The 27,538-nt window shown below is 51.1% G+C and overlaps 2 protein-coding genes across 3 annotated transcripts in view; one reads left to right on the top strand and one right to left on the bottom strand.

Moving 5' to 3' along the window:
• The window catches only part of P2RX7 (purinergic receptor P2X 7), a 43,198-nt gene extending 21,930 nt beyond the window's left edge, over positions 1-21,268 (bottom strand). Inside the window, exons 1-6 of one of the 2 annotated variants that reach the window (XM_062182163.1) lie at positions 21,077-21,268; positions 8,792-8,960; positions 7,318-7,386; positions 4,696-4,768; positions 3,665-3,761; positions 261-341 (exon numbers count right to left, since the gene is read on the bottom strand). In XM_062182163.1, coding sequence (XP_062038147.1) covers positions 261-341; positions 3,665-3,761; positions 4,696-4,768; positions 7,318-7,386; positions 8,792-8,960; positions 21,077-21,201 — 614 coding nt within the window. In that variant the 5' untranslated portion in view covers positions 21,202-21,268. The remainder of the gene's footprint in view (positions 1-260; positions 342-3,664; positions 3,762-4,695; positions 4,769-7,317; positions 7,387-8,791; positions 8,961-21,076) is intronic. The other variant, XM_062182164.1, reaches the window with a different exon arrangement.
• IFT81 (intraflagellar transport 81) overlaps positions 1-27,538 on the top strand; it is a 188,216-nt gene that overhangs the window by 43,383 nt on the left and 117,295 nt on the right. The window contains exons 3-4 of the mRNA XM_062182158.1: positions 25,322-25,517; positions 26,893-27,067. The gene's annotated coding sequence lies outside the window, so the exon portion shown is untranslated. The remainder of the gene's footprint in view (positions 1-25,321; positions 25,518-26,892; positions 27,068-27,538) is intronic.

The raw sequence follows: 27,538 nt of genomic DNA on the forward strand, positions 1-27,538 counted from the left end.
GGAAGTGGGCCCTCCTGCCATAAGATTGTACTCAGAAGAGGATCATTCAGCCCCGGTCAAGACTGGAGATGCCGGCAGCTCTGATTAACGATAGCTCAGCCATAACCCCAGAGACCCTCAGCCAGAACCACCCAGCAAAGTCCTTCCCAGGGTGCTGAGCCACTGAGACAAGACATGTTGTTCCATTGGGTATCTAAGGTCTGCAGCTGTCTGTTACCCAGCCGCAGATAACCGATGCAGCTGGGCATCCTGGAACTTACGTGGTGTAGTTGTGGCCAGGGAAGTCGATGTTGTTCTTGATGAGCACGGTGAAGTTTTCGGCGCTTCCCAAGAGCGCAGGCCTGGGATGGAGAAATGCAAAATGGGTCAGTGGCTGCGGGGACCCACGAAGCCCCTGGGCCAACAGGACCAGAGGCTGGCTGACTTTGTGCTTTGATCTTTGGGACTAAATGGAGAGAAGTGGATACAGCAACTTCATAGGGAAAGCATTCCGGAATTCTCCATCAAGCTTCTCCCTAGAGTCTCTCCCTTCTTGAGACCTGTGGGGTTTACTGTGACAAGTCTCACGCTCTGATAGAATGATAATTTTGGTATGTGCTGTGGTGTAAATGTTTAACAACCAGCTCTCTGTGGGGGTAGGGGTTGGGACAGGGGGTGCTGAGTGTAGCGTTTACTGATTATCATGGCACAGATACTCCCACTGTGGCTGATTTCAAGCTACCAGTGGGACATCACTGAACTTGAAGTTGGGGAGAGATGAGCACAGTTGTCTCCAAGTTGGTACCAACCAGCTCCAGCAACACCTGTTTGTAGATTTCCTAATAGGCATGGGGTTCCTGCAGTTGGGACATCCTAGTCTGTAGCATGGGGCACACACATGTAGTTAACATGTCAGCCATTCTCTAGAGGCTCTGAGTGGCATCGAGTTCTCCCTGAGTTAGAGGAGGCTGAATTCTAGACCACAGGAAGATCTACCCACCATCCAGCCAGCCAACAAGTGCATGGGGCTGGGCTCTGGGGCTGTGGCGACCAACAAGAAAATCGGCACTGTTGGCCTTTTATGGCTGACAGTCTACCAAGGGTGGAGAAAGCTGTGGGTACGGAGGTACAATGGGTATCCAGTTGCTTGGCATACTTGAGTAGGTGGCAGTAAGGATTAGGAATAGCCCCGGAAAGGGTGGAGGGTGTTTGGAAGGGGGCACCATGAATGTCTGCCTCTTACTCCAGGCCCAGTTCTGGCTCTGCTGGGACATTGCCGTGGTGAACAATGATGTCTGCCTGTCCAACATCCGTCCCGCGCTGGCGGTGCTGCGTCCTGTTCTCTCTGGGAGGAAGCTGGCTGTCGAATTCTCTGTCCAGAGGGTTGGGTGGGGTCAACTTCACCTCTTATCCATCCCTCCAGCTTCCTGGGTGGGCAGGTTACCCAGGACTGGTTAAATAGTCTGATCCACTGCCCCTAGCCTCACTGAGTGTTTCATAGGTGGTCCCATGACTTAGGCAGGACAATGAGAACATTCCAGGGCTTTTGTGGGAACAGTTGTGAAAGAGAAACTCATTTTCACAGGGATTGTTAGCAGTAAGACTGTGCAAACCTGGAATTCCCCAGACCACAGTATGAGGAAGTCAGAATGGAAGACTGGGGTGTGTGTGTGGTGTGTGTGTGTGTGTGTGTGATCTCAAGGGCATCATCTGAAGTCTGGATCAGGCCTAGCCACTTCTGGATGGATCATTTACTGGAGTCAAAAATAACACTTCCTGTTTTTCTGAAGTCAGTTTAAGTTGGATTTGTGTCACTTGCATCAAAAAGAATTTTCTTTTTCTTTTTCTTTCTTTCTTTCTTTCTTTTTTTTTTTTTTGACAGGCAGAGTTAGTGAGACAGAGAGAGAGAGAGAAAGGTCTTCCTTTCCGTTGGTTCACCCCCCAAATGGCCGCTACGGCTGGCGCACTGCGCTCATCCGAAGCCAGGAGCCAGGTGCTTCCTCCTGGTCTCCCATGCAGGTGCAGGGGCCCAAGCACTTGGGCCATCCTCCACTGCCTTCCCAGGCCACAGCAGAGAGCTGGACTGGAAGAGGAGCAACTGGGACAGAATCTGGCGCCCCAACCGGGACTAGAACCTGGGGTCCCGGTGCCGCAAGTGGAGGATTAGCCTAGTGAGCCGCGGTGCCAGCCGAAGAATTTTATTTTCAACAAATGCCTGCTGCAAATGTGTTGCACCCTTTGCCCTACGTCATTCTAAACCCCACACTTCCTGGACAACCTGAGACTCAGTTCAGGATCCTGAAGCTTCAAGGATTAAAGCTTTTCACTCGTCTCCCGTGACATTAATTGCTTTCCCTTGGGTCACAGTTCTCTGTGTATGTGTCTCTTCTCTTCAATTAAACTGTCGGAGTCTTGGGACCTGCTCCGTCTCTGGGCCTGCCTATGGTTTCCACCAGAGTTGGCAGTTTCTTGTGTGTAGTTACATGTTGGATGAGTATCGCGTGCCCACTACATGTCAAAGGATGGGCTGCATGAATGGTTAATGAAGGAAACTGGAGTTTAGGGGGTAGCTTGCCCAAGGTCACGTTAAAACGCAGCCCAGAGGCAGTGCACTGACGAGACACAGCGTTTGTGTGATGAATGGGCTGGTGGCAGAGCTGGAGCTGAAAACCACAGCCACCAAGGGGTCCCTTGTCCTGAACCCATGGCCGCATGATTGGAGGCTGATGTCCCTCCCACAGCTGTGCGGTGCCTTCCGTGCCAGACCAACTCCCCTGACCTGGAAATGAACCCAGGTGGAGCCATTAATGGTTGGGGGCCAGACAGGGCGGCGCTGCCTGGTGCCTCTGCCCGGCCTCCAGAGGGCTGCTTGGGGCAGTTTCCTCTTCGCCCGCAGAGTCTCAGGGAGCAGTCACTGTCCTGCATGGCACCGTCAGGTGCACTGAATGACCTTAAACAGCCAACTCCACTGGTCATTCGCAGCAGCTGTGTTTCAAGTGCTTGGTTAACCACGTGTACAGTACAGGGCATTCCCATTGTTGCAGAAAATGTTACTGGATAGTGCTGTTTCCAGAACTTCTGGGGCAGGGGTGTGTGTGTGTAAGCCAGGCCCAGGGCTCACTTTGTAAAAACTGCCCATGTGCCATCTCATCTAATCCTTACTACAGCCTGTGAGGTAGCTGGCATTATCCTCATTTTACCAGTGATGAGACTGCAGTAGCTCAGAGAGGTTCAGCCATTTGCCCAAGGGCACACAGCAAAGACGTGTCAGAGACAGAATCTGAGCCCCAGCCTTTGTAACTGTTTTCTGCTGGGATTTGACATCCTCGTCTTGGGTCTTGAAGAGAAGAGTGGATACCGGCAACTGGCAGCTCTGTGCATCCCTGAGTGCTACTTTGAGAAAACTCCTCTCCCATCCCCCAATTCCTTTCCCCCTCCTTCTCTCCCAATTTCCTACCCTTAATAACTCCGGAAGGCCACGACCAGCCGGGAAGGATCCTCCTTTGCCCTGGAAGGTGCTGGGACCAGGGGGGAGGGGGGCAGGGGCACCTGGTCTGTGAGTGGCTAGGGATCAGCAGGTACCGAGTTGGCTCTATGTGTCGACAGCCAGCTCTGGGAGGAGCCCCAAGAGCCAGGAGGCCTGCACAGAGGAGGGACAGCCCCCAGCCCCACTCATGCAACTCACCAGGGGGCGTCTTCCGCCGCCTCGATGGGGCACCAGGCAGAGACTTCACAGGTCTTCTGGTTCCCTTTGTACACGACACACCTTCCCGTCTGGATTCCTGCCGGGGGTGGAGGGGGCCGCCGGGGTTGTAGAACCACAGATGTCCACGAGTCCGACGTCATGGAGAGGAAAGTCTCCCGGAGGGGCAGCGTTCCCTCAAGCCAAGCAGGATTGGCTGATGCTCCCCACCCTGCCCCCACCCAGGCAGCTTTGGCCTCCAAACCCCCCAACACCTGCTGTCCCACCCACAGGGGGCTGCAGGGCAAAGGAGCATAGGTAGAACAGCGAGTGTTTTAAGGCTTCGAGGCAGACTCTGGGTTACGGTGGCCTCTGGTTTCTTTACAAGAAGAGATGCCCAATGGGGCATCTTCCCTGGCCTGGAATACATCGGCCTCTCAAATGGGAACCGGAATCCCGCAAGAGGTACCGGGCCTGTCCGGGGATGTGCAAAGCCACTGAGTAACACGGCTCATCTTCCTGGAGTGTCAGGAAGATCAGCAGACTTCCAAGAGGGAGTTAATTCAGTAGTAAGCAGTGTTACAGGGATCTCTTGGCGTCTGTAAGTGACCTTTCACACCTGAGCTGTGTGTGTGTGTGTGTGCCCGCACGTGCGTGCGCATCAGCAGCACCAATGGCCTTTTCTTTTACTGTCACGTGGAGTTTAAGTTAAACATGAGAGAAGGACATGGTGCAAGGTTACCCCGAGGGAACAAGTTCACGCTTCTCAACCTTTGGGGACATTCAGGAGGCAGTTTAGGATGCTATGAATTTTCTATCCGCCGAGCCCTGAGCCTGCCAGGTTTGGGGGAGCTTCTCTCGCTGGGAAACTGTAGCCACATTCCCAGTCAGCAGCAGGTGTGCTGGGGACCCAGCCGAGGCACAGGCTTGTCAGGGGCTGGTGGCGGTGGGAGAAGGCAGAGGAGAGCCCGAGGCTGAGGACCTGAACCACGCAGCACAGATGTCCCCAGAAGCCAGCAGGAAACAGACGGTACCTTTGCTCTGCGGGTCCATCCATCCCTTTCTGCAGCCCCGGTCAGAGGAACAGAGCGTCCTGCGGGTGGGGTACTGCGGGGCAAAGGACAGGGTGGTGGGGCGTGAGCAATGTGTCACCGTCGTGGAGGAGCGAGTGTGTATGAGTGTGGGGACCCCCCCAAACACGGCCGAGGGACTGACATACACTACCACAGGCGTGAGCTGTGTGAATGGGAGCCCACGGACGGGAACCACCCAGAACAGGTGAGTCCACATGGACAGAAAGCGGATTGGTGGTTGCCAGGGAGACGGAGAGGAGTGGAGAGTGACTGCTAGTACGTATGACGTCTCCTTTTGGGACAATGAGAACATTCTGGAATTAGTGCTGGTGTTTGCACAACTCAGTGCACAGACTACAACCTACTGAACTGTATACTTGACAGTGGTGGATCTTATGGTATGTGAATTATATCACAATAAAAAATAAAATTGAGATAGCAGCTGTCGGAGCAACCAGGTGTGGCCCTCGGGGTGGCGAGCGGGTGGCCTGGTCCAGGAGGCCCTGTGAGTGATGTGGACAAGTACAGAAGCCCAGCAAGCAGTGTGGAATATGGGACAACAGGCAGCCCTCTCTCCTCTCTCATTGGCCTGAAGAAATGAGGTCAGCTGGGTCTCAGGGCTGAAGGACAGAAGGAAGAAAAGAGAGCTGAGATGACCTGGTTTATGCATATTTGATTTTCCGTCTCCCAGGGAGCAGGATTAATGGCCTGCCTTAGGGGAGCCCAAACACGACCCAGCATGGCGATGGGCTCTGCTGCCTGTCCCCCGTGCAGTCTGCGGCTTTCAGGGACACAGGGGACGAGGACCCCGACCGGCTACCCGTGGGTTTGGCAATAGCCACGCCGTTTTCTAGCTGAGTGGTCACAGCCAAGTCGCTTGCGCGCTCTGCACCTGTTTCCCTGTCTGTAAAAGCAGAGCGAGTGGACTCGTCTTATTTGGTGGTTGTGCAGATGGCGAGAGTTACGGCAGGAAGGATGTGGCACACAGCACTCGCTCAGTGACTATCTCTGGTAGTTCCACAAGTCTCCCACGTTCTCTTTTCTTCCCAGCTTGCCCTCTTCCTGGCACCCAGCATGCCCCTGTTGCCTCCCCATGACCTCACTGCCCACTAAATCAGACTATGAGCTCTGAGCACAAAGCCTGGGTCATCTCTTTGCAGCCCACGTGCCCGCCATGTAGCAGATCCTGATAAACGTGGAATGAAGGCGTGAGCACAGTAAGGCACAGAGAGGTGGATTCACCTGCCCAGGGTCACGCAGCTAACAAGTCAAGTTTTGAACCATTAGTATTCTAGCTTCTGAGAGCAGACTTTTAATCTTGGGGCTGCCCTAACTCTCTCCAGATCTCAGCCCTTGGAACGTGTCTTTGCGTGTCCACAGGGGTGGGGGGCGGGCTCTGGCAATGACCGAGTGTGAGATAGAAGAGGAGCAGAGCCCCAGGTTCAGCGAGAGGCCTGACCCTGCTGGGGAGTCGAGCATTTTGCTGGCATGGCTGCCAGGCGCCTCTTCACAGCAGTAGGAACATGCAGGGGACAAGAGAGCCCGATAAAAACGCAGAGTTCTCTTTTAGGGGCAGTGCTACTGAGGCAAGCCAGTGTTCACTTGGCTTCCAGTTTGGCTAGAAACGACGGCAAAGAATGTCCTAGAAGCCAGCACTTTAATGCAGAGCTCCCAGACTCTCAGAAAACCAGGCCTCGTCACCAGGACAGACTGGAGAGCAAGACCTCATGGCAGGGCTGGTCCTCCACATGGACTTGGTCCCCAGAGGGCCCGGTGGGACACAGGTCACCTGGGAGGGGCGCGCAGCAGCTGACCTCTGGTGGGAGAGCTGGTTTCCATCCTGAAGGGCAGAGAGCGGGGCCGTGCAGGTTTGATAGGGAAGCAGCTCTCCCGCAAGAGGCAGGGGAGCAGCCCGGGTATGAGAGGTCAAGGCCAAGTCAGGAAAGACAGCAGGGGCAGCCGTGTGCGTTGGGGGGGGGGACACGAGGAGGGGGGCACCCCTGTCTGATTCAAACACTGACCCTCTAAGAAGCAGCGGGAACAGGCAGACGTGAGCTGTTTGACAATGCTCCCCGGCACTGGACGCAGGCTGGGGAGGCTGTGGATGAGGACTCTGGGGTTCCAACCTCGGCCCCACTGCCAGCAATCTGTGTGTCCTCGGGCAGATCCCTCGGCATCCCTGAGTCTGTGTGCTGCTCTGGAGAACAGGCCTGGGAAGGCCTTTCTCCTCCTAGGCTGTGGTGCGGCTCCTGGAGAACGTGAGATGGCAGGCAGTTGGCCGTGAGTCACATGGCCTTCAGCTGCACAGGGGGCACACGAGCCCCAGAAAGAGCTGGCCTCCGTCGCAACGGGCCCCTGTGGCTGGGGACCCAGGAGACACAGCAACATCTTGCGGCCTTGGAGAGAGACCTCTGCCTCCCTCCACTCGGCCCAGGCCCGCCCCACAGAAGAGGCAGGTGCTCGTTGAACATTTGTGAGCCCCAATCCCCCTGGGTCCCCGCTTCCTTTCTGCCTGACCTGCACTGCCTCCGGGAGCTCCCTCCCACCCAGGGCACCACTCCACGGCCCCTGCCTGCTCCATACCTCGGGACACAGCCGCCGCTCCTGGCCTTCTGTCTTGAGAAAGTTTGTCATCACGAAGAACGAGTTCCGCTGCGGAGGGTGAGGAAAGTGCCTCTGAGAACAGAACTATTTAACCACAGTCATCCGGCAGGCTAAGTGCCTGGGGGCGAGCCCTGCCTCCCTCCTAGCTTCTAGACACAGGGGCCCGTGGGCAGCACGGGTCTGCCCAGGGCTTAATAGCAAAGCCGGATTAGCCGCCCGCTGAGCTGAGGGAGAGCCACAGAGCTTGAGCCCATGAGCTGTCATTTGCTGTTCCAGCCTCACGAGGTGCCTTCTCACTTTTTTGACACAGTAAAGTCCCATTAAATTGAATGAGGGAGGCGGGCGCGGGGGAGTAGGCGTTCATCAGAATCCCTGCACAGATTTCCTGGGACTGTAATGCAGGGGCAACAGGGCATCCCACCCGCCGGGCACCGGCTGGGTCTCGGCGACCCGCTGCTCCGCACAAACCCTCCCGCCCCTCATCTGTTCTGGCCCCACATCGGTTTCTCCATTGTGGCGATTCTGTTTGCCCACGCCTTGCTCTGAGACCCACACCTTTCCTCTCTTTGTCACCTACATCCTTCCTTCTGGCAAGCCCGCACCCATGAGTGGGCTCCTGGAGAGCCTGTTGACCAAGTGTCCTGCAGGTGGCAAGTTCTCCGCCCTTTCGAATCCAGACTTTGCTAACTTTGTGGCCCTGCATCGGACGTGAATGAAACAAACCATGGTTTTTTTTTTTTTTTTTTTTTTTTAAATTTTATTTGGGAGACAGAGAAAGAGAGAGTGCACGCTCCCACCTGCTGGTTCATTCCTCCTATGCCTTCAATGGCCAGGGCTGGGCCAGCAATCAGGGTCTCCCATGAGACCTTGCACTGCTTAACAATGCTTCCCAGGACTGGCCCTGCTGACCGTTTGCAGCAGACCCTGGCTGGAGAGGCTGTGGATGAAGACTCCAGAGTTCTAACCATGGTTCTAACTGTGGCTCTGCATCTGGGAAGCTGTGTGCCCTGGGGGAAGTCACTCAGCGTCTCTGAGTCTATGTGCTGACCAGTAGGAACCCAATCACTGTTGCCTCCCACGGTCTGCATTAACAGGGAGCTGGATTCAGGAGCCAGAGCTGAGAGCCAAACACAGGTACCCCAATGTGGGACGCAGACATCTTAACGGCAAAGCTGAACAGCCGCCCCTCCAATCACATTTTAAATGCTCCAGGACACGCTGCTATTTTGAGAATCCCTGTGGGACTCGATAAAGCAAAGAATCGTCTCTTTTGAGCTGCTGGATATGACCCAGATCTGCAATTTTTAGGTTGTCTCAGCTGGGATTTGCACAGAGCTTTTAAAATAGGGCCGGTATCATTCTGGAGCGAGGCTCTAGGTCCTAGGGGAGGGGCGCGAGGCCCTGGCGACGGCAGCCAGCGGCAGGTGCCGGGAGGTGGCAGACAGGGGCTCACCTGCAGAGGGAAGGTGTAGTCCGCGGTGTCGAAGACGCTCCCCACCTCCTTCTTCACCCCGTTTTCCACGAGCACCTCCTTCACCTCGGCTATGCCTTTCACCTTGGTGTGCACAGAGCTGATGACAGGCTCCTTCCTCTGGTACAGCTTGTCACTCACCAAAGCAAAGCTGAAGGGCACACACAGAAAAGCACCAGTGGGTTTCCCGAGGGAGGCACAGTGCAGTGGCTTTGGTTTCTCAAATCTCAGCAGAGCTGCTCCCAAAACGGTAGGAACAGGTGTACCTACCTCATGGGGTTAAATGAGATACGCAGGGGTCGGCTTTTGGTGCAGTGGTTAAATTGCCACTTGGAATGCCCGCATCCCATCCTGGAGTGCCTGGTTTCTGATACGGCTTACTACTAATGCGCCTGGGAGGTAGCACAGGGTCCAGGTATTTGGGCTCTGGCTACTGACGTGGCAGACCTGGATGGAGTTCCTGGCTTCACCCGGGTCCAACCCTAGTTGTTATAGGCATTTAGGTAATGAACCAATGGGTAGAAGGTCTCTTCATGTCTCTCTGTCTCTCCCTTGCTCTCTGCCTTTCAAATAAAGTGAAAACAAATTTTCAGAAAATGAGATCTGTATGCAAACTCCTCAGCAGAGCGTGTGGCACTCAGTAAGCACTCATCACAGGAAAACTGGTCCTAACCCTATCCTTTCTTATCGCCTAACGCTGACTCCAAGTTGTAGAAGCTTCTCAAACAATAGTCCAGCTGCAGCTCCGCCCGCCAGCCTGGCCCATTGGCACCTTCCTAGCCAAGGCTGTGTCTGCTGGCCCGCGCCCTGCTTTCCGGAAACCCCCACCTGCTTTATAGATGACATTGATCACGGCATCCTGACTTTCCTGAGCACTTCACGTGTGCTCCGCAAACATCATCGTCCAGTCCTCACCCAGACGTTACCGGGATGGGCTCCGAAAGGCGAAGGCCTCGCCCAGGGTCGCCCAGAAGGCCGTCAGAACTGAGGCCCACGCCATGCCTGCTCGTAGCCCCGGGCCAGCCCTCGTAACTGCGTGCTCAACTCGTTCATGTGTGACATGGCCCTGCCTCTGGTTTCTTGCTCTTTCTTTAGAGTGTGAACCTAAGTTGTTGTGGTATGAAGGTGGGGGGGGGGGAGGGAGGGAAGTGGAATTAATATGCAATTAAAAATGGTAGATTCCGGGGTGGGGGGATTCAATCTAGTGTTTCAGACACCCACGGCCCACATCAGATTATCTGGATTTGAGTCCCAGCTCTGGGTCCTGACTGTAGCATCCTATTAATGCTCCCCTGGGAGGCAATGGTGTTAGCTTAATTGGGTCCCTGGATTGAATGCCTTGGCCTAGTTCCTGCCCAGCCCTGGCTGTTGCGGGCATTTGGAGAGTGAGATGGGAGCTCTCTCTCTGTCTCAAGTACATAATAAATATTTAATAAACGTTAGGTTGCAGCTCCATTTAGGTTTTCCTGTCACCCATTTCCCTCAAAAATCAAGAGTTTATTTTAAATGCCTCATTTACTTGTTCAGCGTGCATTTGTTTGGTCGCTTCTTGCCACCCAGCTCCTGAGTGAGTCAGGACATCAAAGGCTGCTCTCTCTCTGACCTCGGGAAGCCAGGACCGAACAGATCAAGACTTGGTCCCAGCTGTTCTCAGCCTTGGCTGTGCAGCGTAATGCCCTAGGGAGCTTTCAAAACTGCAGCTCCTGGGGCAGGTGTTTGGCCTAGTGGTTAAGACACTACTTGGGACGCCTATATCCCATATCAAGTATGGGGATCAGATGTCGAGTCCCAGCTCTGCTCCCAATTCCAGCTGCCTGTCAATGAATACCCTGAGAGGCAGCAGTGTTGGCTCAAGTAACTTGGTCCCCGTCACCCATGTGAGATCTGGATTGAGTTCCTGGCTCCCATTGCAGACATTTGGGAAGTGAACCAGTGGATGGCAGTTGTGTCTATATGGTTTCTCTCTCTCTCTCTCTCTCTCTCTCTCTCTCTCTCTCTCTCTCTTTCAAGTATATAAATAAATTTAAAAAGAGAGAATCTGCTGGTTTGCTTTCATCTGCTGGTTCTGTCTTCAAATGGCTGCAATGGCCTTGGTTGGGCCAAGCTGAAGCGAGTAGCCAGGAAATCCATCCAGGTCTCCCACATGGGTGGCAGGGACCACATCTTCTACTGCACATTAGCAGGGAGCTGGATCAGAAGTGGAGCAGTCAAGTCTCGAACTGGAGCTCATATGGGATGCCAGTGGTGCAGATGGTGGCTTAACTTGCTATGCCACAATGCTAGTCCCCTCTCTTTCTGTCTCTCTCTCTCTTTTTTTTTTTTTTTTTTTTTTTTTTTTTTTTTTTTTTACAGGCAGAGTGGACAGTGAGAGAGACAGAGAGAAAGGTCTTCCTTTTGCCGTTGGTTCACCCTCCAATGGCCGCTGCGGTTGGCACGCTGCGGCCGGCGCACTGCACTGATCCGATGGCAGGAGCCAGGGGCTTATCCTGGTCTCCCATGGGGTGCAGGGTCCAAGCACTTGGGCCATCCTCCACTGCACTCCCTGGCCACAGCAGAGAGCTGGCCTGGAAGAGGGGCAACCAGGACAGAATCCAGTGCCCCGACCGGGACTAGAACCCAGTGTGCTGGTGCCGCAAGGCGGAGGATTAGCCTAGTGAGCCGTGGCGCCGGCCTCTCTCTGTCTCTTAAAAGCCAAAGAAATCCACAACAAACCTGCAACTCCCCAGTCCCACCCTGGAGATGATGATTCAGGCAAGTCTAGGAAGTTATCCAGATACCTACATATTTTTTAAGTTTCCCAGGTGATTCTAATGCACAGCCAGGTCTGAGAACCACTGGGAGATGCATGGAAAGACTGCAAAGGCGAGCACATTGGATAAAGGACATTTCCTGGGGCCCTGCATTAAAAACGTGTAGGTATCTGCACTAGGTAAACTCTCATGCGTGTGCCCAAGGAGAACGTTCACGCAGTGCATTTTGTAAAAGGGAAAACTGGAAATAATCTAAATGTTCCCAATCTTTGAGTGGATAAATTATTGGAGTTATACCATGGGATGCCACGCAGCAGCGAAAATGAATTGAGTAGAGCTGCTTGTTATAGAAATAACACAATGTCAAGGAAACAGAGCAAGCCACAGTATGCTGTACAGTTTAATGAAATCCAAGGGCTACAGTATATACTCAATTACTTGTACACAAATGTTCATGGCAGCACCATTCACAATAGCCAAAAGAGAAATAATTGAAATGTTTATCAGTAGGTGAGTGGACAGACAAAATGTGATCTGTCCATACAATGGACTGTTATCCAGCCCTAAAAAGAAACAAAGTTCTAACACGTGTGAAAATGTTGATGAACCTTGGAAAGATAGAGGCCAGTCACAACAGGTCCCATATTATAGGATTCCACTTATGTGAAAGGTCTAGAGCAGGTAAATCTACAGGGACAAGGAGGAGGTTGGCGGTTGCCAGGTGATGGAGGGAGGGAGAAACGGGAAGTGACTGCTGATGTGTATAGGGTGTCCTTCTGGGATGAGGAAAATGTTGTGGAACTAGACAGAAGTGTTGGTTTGGTTGCACAGTGCTGAGAATGTCCTCAGTGCCACTGAATTGCTCACTTTTTTTTTTTAAAGGATTTACTTATTTTGAAAGGCAGAGTTAAACAGAGTGAGAGGGAGAGAGAGAGAGGGAGGGAAGGAGAGAGATCTTCCATCCACTGGTTTACTCCCTACGTGGCAGCAATGGCAAAAGCTGGGCCAGGCTGAAACCAGGAACCAGGAGCTTCATCCAGGTCTCCTACATGGGTGCAGGGGCCCAAACACTTGGGCCATCTTCTGCTGCTTTCCCAGGCCATTAACAGGGAGCTGGATGAGAAATGGAACAGCTAGGACATGAACCAGTACGCATATGGGATTCTGGCATTGCAGGCAGTGGCTTAATCTGCTACACCACACGCTGGACCCTGAATTGTTTATTTTACAGTGGCTAATGTTATGTGAATTTTACCTCAATAACAAGGTACAAACTATTATATTTTTATAGAAGACATATGTTATAGAAGTATGAAAAGAAATAAGGGAATGACATTGAATTCAGGATGGTGCTTCTGGATCACAAGCAGAGGAAGACTTGAACCCAGGTCCCAAGCGGCAGCTAGACCACTGTGCCATAATGTGTGCCCCCTCCCCAGAGAGTCTCTGTGTCCACACTTAGACTCGCAAATAGACGTCCTCAAGGCCAAGAACATGGCCACAGTTACGCTGTTTCATAACTTGATATTTTCACTCAATGATATATTAGTTCCTTCTAATGATAACACACTTATGATCTGCGATGCAGTCTATTTAATGGCTACAAGATATTCCAGGATTTAGAGTAAGCCTATGAAACTGCTCATTTTATAAATGATAATCACAGAATACAGGCAACTGCATGTGATTCAACTTCAGTGGTGTGTTTGCCAGGATTCTTTTTATGGATAGATATTCCATTGGAAACTTTGTTCAGTGTTCCCAATTATCAGTATTTTTTGGTGACTCTGATATAGCTCTTACTGTGTGCCAACCACTCTTCTAAGTATGTTTTGTACTAACACATGTGAGCACTTCAAAAAGTTCAGGGAAAAGTGGAACTAAAAGATGTCGATTTGGGTGCAAAAAATAATTTTCTTCACAGTATTCATTTCCTATGAGCCTTTTGAAGACCCTTCATATTCACGGATTTCAATATTGCACCAAACTTATCAGTCTCATCTTCTATGAACTTTGCGAAGCACCCTCATACATTAACTCTTTCAATCCTCATGCTCCCTATCAAAAGTAAAACAAAACCCTCTAAGGAAGGTACAGAGTGAGTACCCCAATTCAAAAATCTGAAGTTCAGAATGCTTTAAAATCTGAACCTTTGGGGCTGGCGCCGTGGCTCACTTGGTTAATCCTCCACCTGCGGCACCGGCATCCCATATGGGTGCCGGGTTCTAGTCCAGGTTGCTCCTCTTCCAGTCCAGCTCTCTGCTGTGGCCCGGGAGGGCACTGGAGGATGGCCCAAGTGCTTTGGCCCCTGCACCTGCATTGGAGACCAGGAGGAAGCACTTGGCTCGTGGCTTCGGATCGGTGCAGCACTGGCTATAGCAGCCATTTGGGGAGTGAACCAACGGTAGGAAGACCTTTCTCTCTGTCTCTCTCACTGTCTATAACTCTACCTGTCAAATTTAAAAAAAAAAAATCTGAACCTTTATGGGTGGTGACCTGATTAGGGATGTTCAGCCAAGGTAACGTTACATAAATATTTCCAAATCTGAAGAACTCCCAAGTCTGAAGCAGTCCTAGTCCCAAGATGTGGGATAAGGGACGCTCAGCCTGTGCTGGTATTACCCCATCTAACAGCTGAGCAGACGACTCAGCAGGAACAAAATGAGTGACTGTCAAAGGTCACGTGATAAGCAGCAGCATTGTCTGGAAGCCAGCCTTGTGCCCCGACTGCCCAGACTGTTTGCATGCTATGGCAAATGGGATTGTTTTCTTAACTTCCTTTTTGAATCAGTCACTGCCTGTGTACAGGAACACAACTGTTTTTTGTGCACTGATACAGTAGCTTGCAGCTTTACTGAACTGGTATACTAGCTCTACTAGTTTTTTTTTTTTTTTTTTTAATAAATCCTTGGAGATTCTCTATAGGTGGCAATCACGTCATCTGTGAATAAAGGTAGTTTTATGTCATCCTTTACGTGTTGGGCAATTACTCTGGAACTTCCAGTACAATATTGACCCTCAGCAGTGACACTAGGCGTCCCTGACCTCAGGGAGAATGCATTCTTTCACCCTTGAGTGTGCTCCTGACCACACCACAGTGTGTGGCCATTTGAAGAGTACCAAGTAGAAGAGGGAAGACAGGGTAGGATTCCACCTGCAGGTGACAGCTACAGGGAGATGGACTGTGGCTCAGTATAACAGAAATATCGAACAGTGAGAGCAGTCCCGGAACAGAAGCAGCTTTCCTTGTGGCTGCTACCTGGTGACAGTGACAATGTGGACGACCGTGATCATGACGCCAATGATAATTTCCATCTAGCCCATCAGCTTCCCCGTCCTGTCTCCTCTTCATCTGCATCTAAACATCGTTTCACATTTTAAAGATAAACTCTCCCTCGATCTCACATTCTCCCAACATCTCTCTCTCTCTCTCTCTCTTCCCTTGTAGCCAAGCCTCCTGAAAGCGTGAGTCACCACATCCATTTCCACATCCTCATTCAGTCCTCCGCCCCCTCCAGTCTGCCTCCCACCCCCACCTCTGCTCTCAAGCCTCTCCTGCCAAGCAGACGACGTCACGGCCTCCAAGCCCAACAGACACGCTGTGTATCTGAGCTTCCTGACCTCTCAGCACCAGCTGGTACCACTGACCACACCCCAGCCGCCTCGCCTCCCCCCCTTAGCTTCCAGGAATCCGCCGTCTCCTGAGCTTCTTCCCGTCTCATGGCTACTCCTTCTCGGAATCCTTCGGGGACTCTGTGCTCCTGACCCCTTCCAGGTTAGCACAGCTCAGGAGCCCATTCTAGTCCCTCTGGCTGTCTCGGCCACAGCTTTCCTTGGTGGTTGGCTGCAGTGACTTCCGTGGATCTGGTCACCATGGACACACTAGTGCCATAGAAGTCTGTGTCTCCAGCTCTGGGTTCATACGAGCAGACACCCATCCAACATCTAGCTTCGTCCTTCCCTCAACACCTCACATGCCACGCCTTCATTCTGATCGTCTACCCCAGCTTGACTTGCTCTGCTTTTCCCACCCCAGTAAGTGGTCCCACCGCTGTGGGCCGCCCACGTCAGTAGCAAGGTGCCCTGCTTGGCTCATGTTCTCCCTCGTCTCCCTCAGCCACTCAGTTGCCAGGTCCTATTGTTTTATCTTCCTGATTGTGTGGAACTGCAGGCTGGCCACCTGTGAGAACCTCCTCATCTACATTGTTTACAGCAATTGGTCGACCACAAGGCCTATGAAAACAGCCAGGTGAAACAGATGAAACAGAATGGACTCTGCATAAACAATAGGAAGAACCAGGTGAAACATGGACTTTCGACCTGAGACTGTACGCGCCCTTTCATCTGATTGGACGATATCAGCATAAAGGGACATTGGGATCTGGGCGAGGCGGCGCAGCCGTTGCTGCCTCGCTGCGGCCCCTCCTCTTCTTTTCTCCTCTCCCCACTTTCCTTCTGCCCCCACAAGTAAAAGTTCCTTGAGAACCAAGAAACAGTGACCGTGTCGTGACTACGTTGGACCCTCGCTGGTGAGGGTCCGACACCTGATGTTACTCGCATCTGTCTGCCTCTCTCAGCTCCTCAGTGTAGGCCACCGTCCACTCCCACCAGATAACCCAGTAGTCTCCTGGAAGGTCCTCTTCCCTCTGGTTTGACCCTTGTTTCCCCCACTCTTCACATACTTTGGAAAGAACATGAGCCCTGGAGGGACATGGTTGGGTTTAGTCATGGCTGCATGACCTTGGGCAAGTTACTTAACCTTTCTGAGTTATTATTTCGTCTCCCATAATAAGGAGATATTAGTACTATATTGGGCATGGTTTTAGAACGACAGAATCTAAGTTTCAGAAGACATACTGGGGGCAGATGTTTGATGTGCCACTTCAGGAGACTTCTGGAGTACCCACGTTCCTTACGGGAGTGCCTGGGTCGCAGACCTCGCTCTGCTTCCAGAGTAGCTTCCTGTTAATGCGGGCCCTGGGAAGCAGCAGGTGAGGGCCCAGGCACCTGGGTCTCTCCACCACATGAGAAACCCGATTGAGTTCCTGGCTCCTGCCTTCATCCTGGCCCAGCCCTTGCAGTTGTGGGCATTTGGGGGGTGACCCAGTGGATGGAACATCTCTCTCTCTCTCTCTCTCTCTTTTCCTTCCTTCCTTCTTCCTTCCTCTCCACCTCCCCCCCTTAAAATAAAATGAAAAATAAAACAAAATAATTTAAAGAAGTAGCCTCTAGAAATCCCTGCAATTTCTGATTTTGGGAAAATTTTTTATTGGATATTAGGGTTTTATCTGGCTGATGCAGAGTTCTTCCCCTAACCCCTGTGTAACAAGAGTCTATCCATTTCACAGATAGTCAAATCAAGGTTACATCAACTCAGAGCCTTATCGTGCAACATAAGGGAGTGTTTCCCAAGTTGTGTTCTATGAGATTCCATCCAGTGAGATGTTAATAAATATTCCATTAACAAAGAGGAAAATATAAAATGTGGCCGTACTTTTTCTTCTTTTTCCTCAATTTTATAATGTAAAATACTAACAGCAGAGAGGCATTTCCTATGAAAACTGTTAGTAAAATGGCACAGTGTTATCTGTGGCGCCATCTATGCCCCAGACGCCATCTTGGGCTCTGGCCCCCATTGCCGTTTCTGGAAGCCAGGTGACCAGATGGCCCAACCACAGGTGTCAGCTCCACCCCCACCCTCATGGGACTCACTGCTCCTACTTCTCTGCCCCCCACCCCCACAACACACAAAGGTTTAACAGGACCTGTTCCTGAACACGAGCTCTCTCTTGATCTCTCTTACCCTCTCTCTTACCCTCTTGCCCTCTCCCCCCGGCCCATCAGGCTTTCCCTGCCTGATAATAAACCTTTCCTCTAACTCCAGTCTTCTTATGTTAAAGCTTAATATAAAAACCATGTCTTGTCAAAGTTACCTTTGGTAAACCTTAAATTGTCCACAAAGCAAAGCAAACAGAACTTCTGCCTCTTAAGGGGTCCAATTTTCCCTCAGATCTGGAACAAGATGCTGTTTTTCCAGTTTTGCTCCAGGTAAGGGTAAAGGATTTGGCTTATTTTGCAAGCCACATCAGTGGAAAATTTGTATCTAGATTAATAGATTGAGCAGCAAGATCTCCCTCTAGCACATGGGAACAACTGGGGGAGCCCCTGGCTCAGGTGTCCTCTCTTGCTTACCCTGGGGCACTCCATTGCTAAATTGTTGTGCTGCAAATATTCTCTCTGGCCGGTGTTGTGGTACAGTGGGTTAAGCTGCTGTTTTTAACACCAGCATCTCCTATCTGAGTGCTGGTTCAAGTCCCAGCTGCTCCACTTCTGGTTTAGCTTTCTGTTAATGCACCCAGGAAGATAGCAGATGGTATATCGCCCAAGTACTTGAGTCTCTGCCACCCATGTGGCCACCTGTGGAGTAAATCAGTGTATGGAAGATCTCTCTCTCTCTTTCTGCCTTTCAAATAAATAAATACATAACTCTTTAAATACATAATAAATTGCTTTCTTTCTCCATTCCAACACTGAGCCTATATTACTGAATCTGAAGGAACTAAGCACATGCAGAATATGGTACCACTGGGGCCAGCGCTGTGGCACAGTAGGCTACGCCTCTGCCTGAAGTGCCGGCATCCCATATGGGTGCCAATTCTAGTCCCTGCTGCTCCTCTCCTGATCCAACTCTCTGCTATGGCCTGGGAAAGCAGAATATGGCCCAAGTGCTTGGGCCCCTGCACCTGTGTGGGAGACCCGGAAGAAGTTCCTGGCTCCTGGCTTTGGACTGGCCCAGCTCCAGCCATTACAACCATTTGGGGAGTGAACCAGCTGATAGAAGACCTTTCTGTCTGTCTGTAACTCTGCCTCTCAAATAAATAAATAAAATCTTTTTAAAAAAGAATGTGGTACCACCATCTAAAAGAAAAATATTTATCACTGTAAGGTGTTCTTACATTTTTAAAGATTTATTTATTTATTTGAAAGGCAGAGTTACAGACAGAGAGGGAGAAATAAAGGTCTTTCATCTGCTAGTTCACTCCCCAAATGGCTGCAACAGCCAGAGCTGGGCAAGGCTGAAGCCAGGCACCAGGAACTCCACCTGGGTCTCCCATGTGGATGGCAGGAATTCAAGAGCTTGAGCCATTATCTGCTGCTTTCCAGGCATATCAGCAAGGAGCAGGATTGGAAGAGGAGTAGCAGCGACTCGACCCAGAACCCTAGGGTATAATGTGGGTATCCCATTCAGTAGTTTAACCTGCTGCACCACCATACCTGCCACTACTGATGGCATTATTAGCAATAAGAACTAACAGTTAATAAGGGCTTGCTATATGCCATATATCTGATAGCTTGTATTTATCAACTCATTTAATAGTCCCCATTTTACAGATGAAGAAACTAAGGTTCAAGGAGGTGCAGGGTTTTTGAATCCACATTTCAAGATCTCAAGTCCCAAGCAGGGATGTGGTTAACCTGAGGGTTGAAGGAGAGAACAAATATAAAACTACCTAATATATTTTCAAAGATGGTTCTTGCAAACAGCAAGAAGCTAACAGGTTCTTAGTGTGTGCCAGTCACCACAATAAACATTTCCCTTTCTTGTCTTGAATGTCATAACAATTCTGTGAGCGGACACAGAATCGAAGGCTCAGAGAAGTTAACCTGGCCAAGGGAACACAGGCAGGATTATAAAATAATGCGGAAGTTAACAATTATTGAGATTGCTCCAACTCTTAGTAAACTGCTTTCTGCTATTGTCACTGCAGAGAATAAGGGCATTTACCACCTGGGCAATGCAAATCAAGACCACAGTGAGACACCACTCCAATACCACTTCATACCCACAAGCATGGCTACAACTGGGTGGGTGTTGTGCTGCAGCAGATTAAGCCTCCTCTTGGGATGCCAACATCTCATATTGGGAGCGCCTGGTTCCAGTCCTGGCTACTCTGTTTCAGATCCAGCTTCTCACCCTGGGAGTGTTAATTCTCACCCTGGGAGGCAGCAGGGGATGGCTCTGTTGGTTGGGTCCCTGCCACACACACTGGGGACCCAGATGGAGTTCCAGTCTCTGGCTTTGGCCTGACCCAACCCCAGCTGTTGAGGGCATTTGGGGGAGTGAACAATGGATGAAAGATCTATCTGTTTCTCTGCCTTTCAAATAAGTAAAAAGAAATAAATAAAAAAGAAATATTAAGAAAGAAAGACTGAGTGTAATAAAAATGACAGCTAACAAGAAGCGCCGGTGAGGATGTGGAGAAGTGGAGCCTCACCCCATGCTGGTGGGAGAGTGAGAAGGTGCAGCTGCCCTGGGGAACAGTCCAAGCAGTCCCATGCCTGGGCCGCTGCGAGAATGAGAACCTCGTCATCAGCAAGCCCTGCGCACAGACGCGTATGGCAGCCTTGTTTGTGAGCGCCCCACACAGAAACTCCCCCAGTGTCCAGCAGTGCTGAGGGGATGTGCACACATCCCATGAGGATGAGCATCAGAAACACACTGAGCGAACAAAGCGGTCACAAGGGACCACACAGTTCACCACTGTGCATGCACAGTGTCCACACGAGGCGAATCCAGAGACACAAGGTAGACCAGCAGCTGCCTGGAGCAGAGTGGGAGCGGGGAGGTCTGAAGTGATGAGTAAGGGGCTCTTTATAGGGTGATGAAGTGCACTGAAATTGACTATGGTGATGGTTGCCTAACTGTGTACCTACTAAGAACTATTCTTAAAAACAAAAAGTTATTAATATTTTTGAAAGACACACACAGAAAGAGAAAGAGATATCTTCCATCTGTTGGTTCACTCCCCAAATGCCTACAACAGCCAGGTCTGGGCCAGGCCAAAGTCGGGTACTCAAAACTCCACCCAGCTCTCCCACGTGGGTGGCGGAGACTCAAGGACTTGTGCCATCATCTGCTTCCTTCCCAGGAGCATTATGGAGACGACATATTGGAAGTGGAACAGCTAGGACTCAAACTAGCATTCCCATAAGAGATGAAGGAGTCCCGAGTAGCAGCTTCATCTACTGTGCCATACTGGGTGCCTCCAATATACTAAATGGGTGAATTGTGTGGTATGTGAATTCTCTCTCAACAAGCTGTTAAAACAAGCGAACACTCAAGAAAAACAAGTCCTCCCAGCAGTGGGCAGGACCTGGAGGGACATTTACAAGCCTGGTTCTCTTCCCCTGACTGTGATGGCTCTGATGCCAGCATGTTCACCCTGTGCTCCGAGAGCCTCCTCCCTGGGAGTCGGGGTGTCGCCCCGCCTTGTCTCACCTGCGCCAGGCATGCCCTGCCCTGCTCACCCTGGCAGGCCTGCGCGGAAGGTGGGTGGAGAAGCCTCCCACGGCTTCTTTCTGCTGCAGCCCAGAGCTGCTTCCTCCTGCTGCTTCCTCCCACCCCCCAGCCTGCATGTCTCAGATTAGAAAATCCCGGTGGATTTCAGCTGCACCGCGGGGCTCTTCTGTGCTGTCAACCACTGCAGATTTGAGGTCTTCCCCACACCCCACTTACCCAACATAGGAAAAGACGATCACGTGCAAGACCCACTTAATGGTGCCATAATTCACGCTCTGGATCCGGGCGACTTTGTTTGTCTCATACTGGAAAACGTCATTCCAGCTGCAGCAGGCCGGCATGGTGAGCCACTCCCCCCTTCCCTCCCTCCTGGGGTGGCCAGGCTCAGCCTTCCCAGGCAGGGCCAGAGCAAGCCCCTCCAGGAGTGGCAGAGTGAAACTGTGCTGATTCCTAGCAGGAGCCTTTAGCTTTGAGCTCCTCCAATGAGTGCAGGGTGGGGGCGGGTCCTGGCAGCTGCCCCAGATGTGGCTGGGAGGAACAAGAAGAACCAAGTCTTATCCGCCCGCCCGCCTGGCTGGCAGAGGACCCTGCCCCAGCTGGCCTCCCCCAGATGCCTGCACAAAGATGGTGTTCAGAGGACGGGCATTTTTAGGATTCCTCCTTTCCCCATTTCCCCTCCAGTTTTTTGGACATTTTTCCGCTGGGAGAGAGGGGCAGTGTTTCAAATGTCACGATCCCCAGCATTCCCAATGTGCGTCAAGAAAGGGTCTGGATCTTTCCCTCGCCTCAAGCCCCACTCAGAGACTGACTGAGAACCCTTTATTCAGCCCCAGATGTGGGGGAGCACGGGATGAATGAAGGGCTCCCCCGCCTCTCTTGTGACGCTCCAGTCTGCAGATGGTGGGGGCAGGGCCTTTCTCCTTTGGTCCTCTCGATTCTTCTCTCCCCCATGCACTGTGACCAGGGAGGTCAACCCACAAGGTAGCCTGGTCATCCTCAGACCGCCAGGAGCACAGTTCCAGTCCAGCAGTGCCAGGCCTGCTGACCCATTCAGTGAGGGAGACCAGCCCGCAGGGGAGCCAACACTCACCCAGGGAAGAGGTGAGGGCCCTGCACCAGGTGGAAGCCAAGATGAAATCATGTTGCAGTGGGCCTGGAGCAAAGCAGGTTTGTACAAAATGCTCCACCTTTTTAAAATTTAATTATTTTTTTTTGACAGGCAGAGAGAGAGACAGAGAGAAAGGTCTTCCTTTGCCATTGGTTCACCTTCCAATGGCCGCTGCGGCTGGCGCGCTGCAGCCACTGGCCGAAGCCAGGAGCCAGGTGCTTCTCCTGGTCTCCCATGTGGGTGCAGGGCCCAAGCACTTGGGCCATCCTCCACTGCACTCCCGGGCCATAGCAGAGAGCTGGACTGGAAGAGGGGCAACTGGGACAGAATCCAGCGCCCTGACCGGGACTAGAACCCGGTGTGCCAGCACCGCAGGCGGAGGATTAACCTATTGAGCCGCGGCGCCGGCCTCAAAATGCTCTACCTTGAATCTAGATTGCCAAGGGGACCCAGGACTGTGTTTCCTTGGAAGCAATAAAGCTGAAATAGATGTCAGATGTTGCATCTGGAAAGCCTTTATGTGCAGCTCTGCACCTGAGTTGTTCGTGGAGTCTGCTCCTCTGTGTCAAGCTGCCTTTGCCGCTCCAGGCAGAAGTGGGATATTTCATTCTTGGTCATGTTCTTTCAAAGAGCGGAGTGTTTGTCAGTGATTTTAGAGCACGGTGGCTCACAGGAAGTGAGAAGGCAGCAGTCGCTCAGGGGTGGGGGCAGGAGAGGGTTCTGTGGCTTTGCAGCTACGGGGAAATACTGTTCCCTTCAGAAGCTGCCTCCATCCGTGTCTGTTACTCCAGCCTGCTATGTAGCTGGGCAAATTGTTACTTTTCCAGGCTGAGCGGATTTGTACTTTTTCACTCACATGAGCTGCATCAGGGCTCCCTTCTGTCCTGGCTTCCAGTGCAGGAGGCGAGAGCAGTGAGGTTGGGTGTGAAACCCCAGTCCCCTCCTTCCCACTTGCCTCCTGGCGAGGCTCCCAGTTGGTAGGGCCCCCTCCCCACTTTCATGGTTGGCAGCCGCAGGCAGCTCACTCCGCTTATTGCTTGCCCATACCTTTGCAAATGGTCCCATTGTTAGTTACCCACCTCTTTCCACTCAGGACTCCGAATGACAGTCACCTTCATCTGTGAGAAGAGGGGGAACCACAGGACCACCAGGAAGGCAGGAAAGCCTGATGGTTAGAATGCAGGTCCTGGCTGCCTGGCTTCCTACCCTGGCTTTACATCCTAACAACTTTGCCCAGGTCTGTTTGGGCCATTTATTCATTCACTCATTCAGTCATTCATTTCAAGAGCACCAGAAACTAGTGGATAAATAGTGGACAGGCAGAGAAGTCAAATGTCCATCCACTGACAACTGGTTCAACCAAAAAACTGTGTGTCCATGCGATGACATATTATTCAGCCCTAATAAAGGAATGAAGTACGGATACACTCACTCCACAACATGGATGAACCTTGAAAACAATACACAGGGCATGAGTCAGTCACAAAGGAGACATCTTTCCTGATTCCATTTGTAGGAAGTTTCCAGAACAGACAGATCACTTCAGCATTGCCCTTGCCACCTCCCAAAGATACCTATTTTGTTGTCTTTCTGATGACCTCTTAACACTGATCCCCCTTTAGCCCTCTGTCTATAAGTACACCACTCCATGGTTACTCTTCTCAATAAGGTTGTTCATGACTTCTTGGTTGCCAAATTTAGCAGACATATTTTATTGATCTGTTGGGTGTGGTCAGCACCACCGACCACACTCTCCTCCTTGGAGTGGTTTCTGTCCTTGATTTCTCTGATCCCTCTGGGTCCCACGTTCTTTTGGCTTTTCATTTTCACTTCTATGACTCTTTGTATTATCCTTCTTTAAAGAAATGAATTTATTTTCATTTTATTTGAAAGACAGAGAGACAGAGACTTAGATGGAGATAACAGAGATCTTCCATCCACCGTTTTATTTCCCAAACACCTAGAACAGCCAGGGCTGGGCCAGGCTGAAGCCAGGAGCTGGGAACTCAATCTGAATCTCCCATGTGGATGGCAGGGATCCGGGTACTTAAGCTGTCATCTGCTGCCTCCCGGGGTGTGTATTCGTGGGAAGCTTGAGTTGGAAGTGGAGCCAGGTCTTGAACTCAGAAACAGATATAGGAGGCATTCCAAATGGCATTTTAACCACTGCACCAAACACTTGTCCATCTTCTCTTTCTATGGCTCTCTTCTCCCCATAAATGTTGGTTCCAGCAAACTCTGTCTCAGCACTTTTTATGTTTGTCAGCCAAGACCGGACAGGTTATGCAACAGTCGCAAAGTGCCCTCAAAATCTGTGACTTAAAATAATGATGATTTATTTTTCCCCACACTGCATGTCCACCCTGGGTTACCCAGAAGGCTCTGCTCTCTGCAGTCACTCAGAGACCATGGCTAATAGAGCACCTGTTGTCTTGAGCATGTCAGTGAGAACTCTGGAGGGTTCAAAATAGCAATTAAATGCTGTGACCTAGAAAGGATGTGCTCACAACTGCTTTATAGGTAATTGGTCAAAGTTAGTCACTTGATCTTGCCCAGCCACTTGGGAGCCAGAGACCGTAATCCTCCCTTATGTCCCTCATGTACCCAGCATGAAAAACAGCAGAGATACCTGGTGAACAGTGCTAATATCTATTGCATCTTCTTCCTGGGAAATTTCATCCACTCACATTATTTTAAAAATCATAAAATACTGAAAGAGAAAAGGGATGGAAGGAAGGGCATATGTTTAATAATCAGAGAAGGTAGCTGGAAACAGGAACTACTACACTATTTATAGGCCCAGTGCAAAACAAAAATGTGGGGTCCCTTAATCAAAAATTAAGTGTTTCATCGAAGTGCCTAGGTGTAAGTCCTGGTTCCAGTTCTAGCTTCCTGCTAATGTGCACCCCAGGAGGTGGTGTCCCAGGTACTTGGGTCCCTGTCACCCCTGTGGAAACCTGCATTGAATTCTCGGCTTCTGCCTTTGACCTAGCCCAGCACTGGCTGTTGTAGGCATCTGGGAGTGAACCAGTAGACAAAAGAATCTCTCTCTCTCTCTCTCTCTCTGTCCCTTTCAAATAAAATTTTAAAAATAAATTCATTTTTAAATATGAAGAATTTCAACAAGGCAACACCAACAGGTCCTTTCCAAGCACAGGTCCCCATGCGATGGCTCGAACCCCATGCCCATGAAACTTTTGTATCTGGACAGATAAATAAGGTGCTCTCTGGAGAGAAAATTGGAAGAATTAGCGTCTGCGTGAGACTTACCTTTATCGTGACTGCATTTTTTCTACTATGTGTATGTTTGACTTAAAAAAAAAAAAATCACCAAATGCAAAATCTGTCTCCAGGCCAAACCTGCCTTCCGAGCTCCACCCCTGCACAGCCTCTGAACCTCCAGACCCGAAGATGCCACCCACACTTCAAATCACATCTTCAAAAACGATTCCTGCTCCCAGAAAGTAACAGTTCGAGTAAGGACTCACGAGGGAGGAGACGGAGCGAGGACTGCCTTTCCTGTAAGCTTGGCTGTGAGGGGAAAGAGAGGTAAGACGGGTTTTGAATGAGGGCCATTGGGGGTCAAGGGCACACGTTGGGGGAGGAGCTAAGAGGGGCGCACATGATGGCCTGGGTGGAAAGTGGAGAATGGCGGCCTCTGTTTCTTTGAAGGAAGCAGGAAGCCAGCAACAGGGATTGAAGGGTCTGAGGGTGCATTTCTTAGTCCCCGGTTTTTGTATGCATTTGTTTCTGTGACTGAAAAAGTCAAGTGACTTTTTTCAGAAAAGAGAGGGTTTTTTGTTGTTGTTGTAGACACTCGTCACACAGAACTCAAGCGCAGGAAATGTGGGCGAGCTTCACGAGAACCTATTAATAGAGTCGAACTGAACTGCTCTCCCTGCGGTTTTCCTTTCAGCGGGCTGACCCTGTGCGGCCGGCCTCACGGTCTCTCGCACACCCACTGCATACCTCTAGGCGCCATCTTTCCCGCTTCCCGGGCTTCTGGGAAGCCAGTGGCCCAACGGTGAATCTGATTGGTGTAACTATTTGCCCGCGGACCAATCAGCTATGACCATGGGCGGGGCCTCAGAACGCCTTCTCAGGGTCCCCCTTCTTAGGGAGAGGCACGAGGAAGGGCGAGAGGAGAGAGGTGTGGCTCACAGAGGCTGGGGGTGCTGCTGGCCGAATACCCCAGTTCCCCTCTCCTGTGGGACAACACTGAAGCCCTACTAGGCAGGCTCCCCAAGGTCCCGCGTGGGAAGAAGCCAAGATGCCTGCAGCAAGCACCTGGCTCGCTTCTACCATCTCCTTCCTAACATCGCCTCCCAAATACGCCCCTCGCACCCGAGACCACGGGGGAGAAAACCTCATGCAGCCTGTGTGCTGGTCTCAAGGAGTCTGGGGTTTACTGCGAGAGCAACAGGAGGGTGGCGTGGTCTCGTTTGCACTTTGGAAAGACCCCTGCCTGCACCATGGAAGGCGGACAGGAAGGGCCAGAGGGGAGGCAGGAGGTCAGCCCAGGGTACGGTTGACGTAGAGGGGAGCTGAGGACAGTCCCTGAAGGGCACCAGCTCCCCAGCGGCTAAGCAGAGGCCCAGGGAGGACAGGAAGACCAGGAAAGGGTATTTCCAGAATAAGGCAGCGGCTGCAGGAGAGATTGGGGGAAGTGATAAATCCGTGTAATTAACGGGGCAGCATAGAGTCAAGTCTAAACGCAAACACAGGTGGGGACTTCCTGCGTGATAAAAGCATCTGAAACCAGGAGAAAATGAAACTCTCCTAGGGGAGATGGCAGGGCCGTTGGCTGTTGATGGAGGAGGAGGGAGGAGGTGGGTGTGGTACTGCACCTTCTCAGAATTCAAGATGTGTAACTGGGAAATGTGGTAGTGAAATGTGAAAGTGAGCAAAAGCATTTTTGCCTTAGGGTAGAAAATGCAAAGACAACTGGACACTCTGCTTTGAAATTACTCAACCGATGACCACACAGCACCCTCCTCTGCCTGGCTGGTGTTCGGTTCTTCCTCCCTCGTAGACTCAGTGTCCACATCAACACTAGCGTAGCTCAGCAGTGACGACACGCGTGTCTCACCCTCCCTCAGGTAACAAGGTTTCAGCCATGGTTCACTGTGGTTTCTTTCTCAATGACTGCAATACTATAAAAATATGTCATTGTAATTCTTTTTCTCTGTGTTTCTCCGTGGCAGTTTCTCATTGAATGTGTCTTTCTAACCCTCTCTTCTTTCCCTCTCATCACCTGATTTAGAATTTGTATAAGAAGTTGTCCAAGAGTATACTGCTTGGTGATGTCCAGGGTTATTAGGAGAGACCTCAGAGCTCTGGTGTTCAACAATGTCTGTCCTTCCTTCCTTCCTTCCTTCCTTCTTCCTTCCTTCTTCCTTCCTTCCTTCCTTCCTTCCTCCCTCCCTCCCGCTTTCTTTCTCTCTCTCTCTTTCTTCCTTTCTCTCTTTCTTTCTTAGATTTATTTATTTATTTCAAAGACAGTTGAAATTCAGAATTACACAGAGAAAGAAAGAGAGAGAGAGATCTTTCATCCACTGGTTCACTCCCCA

The sequence above is a fragment of the Lepus europaeus genome, chromosome 23, assembly GCF_033115175.1.
Source record: "Lepus europaeus isolate LE1 chromosome 23, mLepTim1.pri, whole genome shotgun sequence".
Classification (NCBI taxonomy): domain Eukaryota; kingdom Metazoa; phylum Chordata; class Mammalia; order Lagomorpha; family Leporidae; genus Lepus; species Lepus europaeus.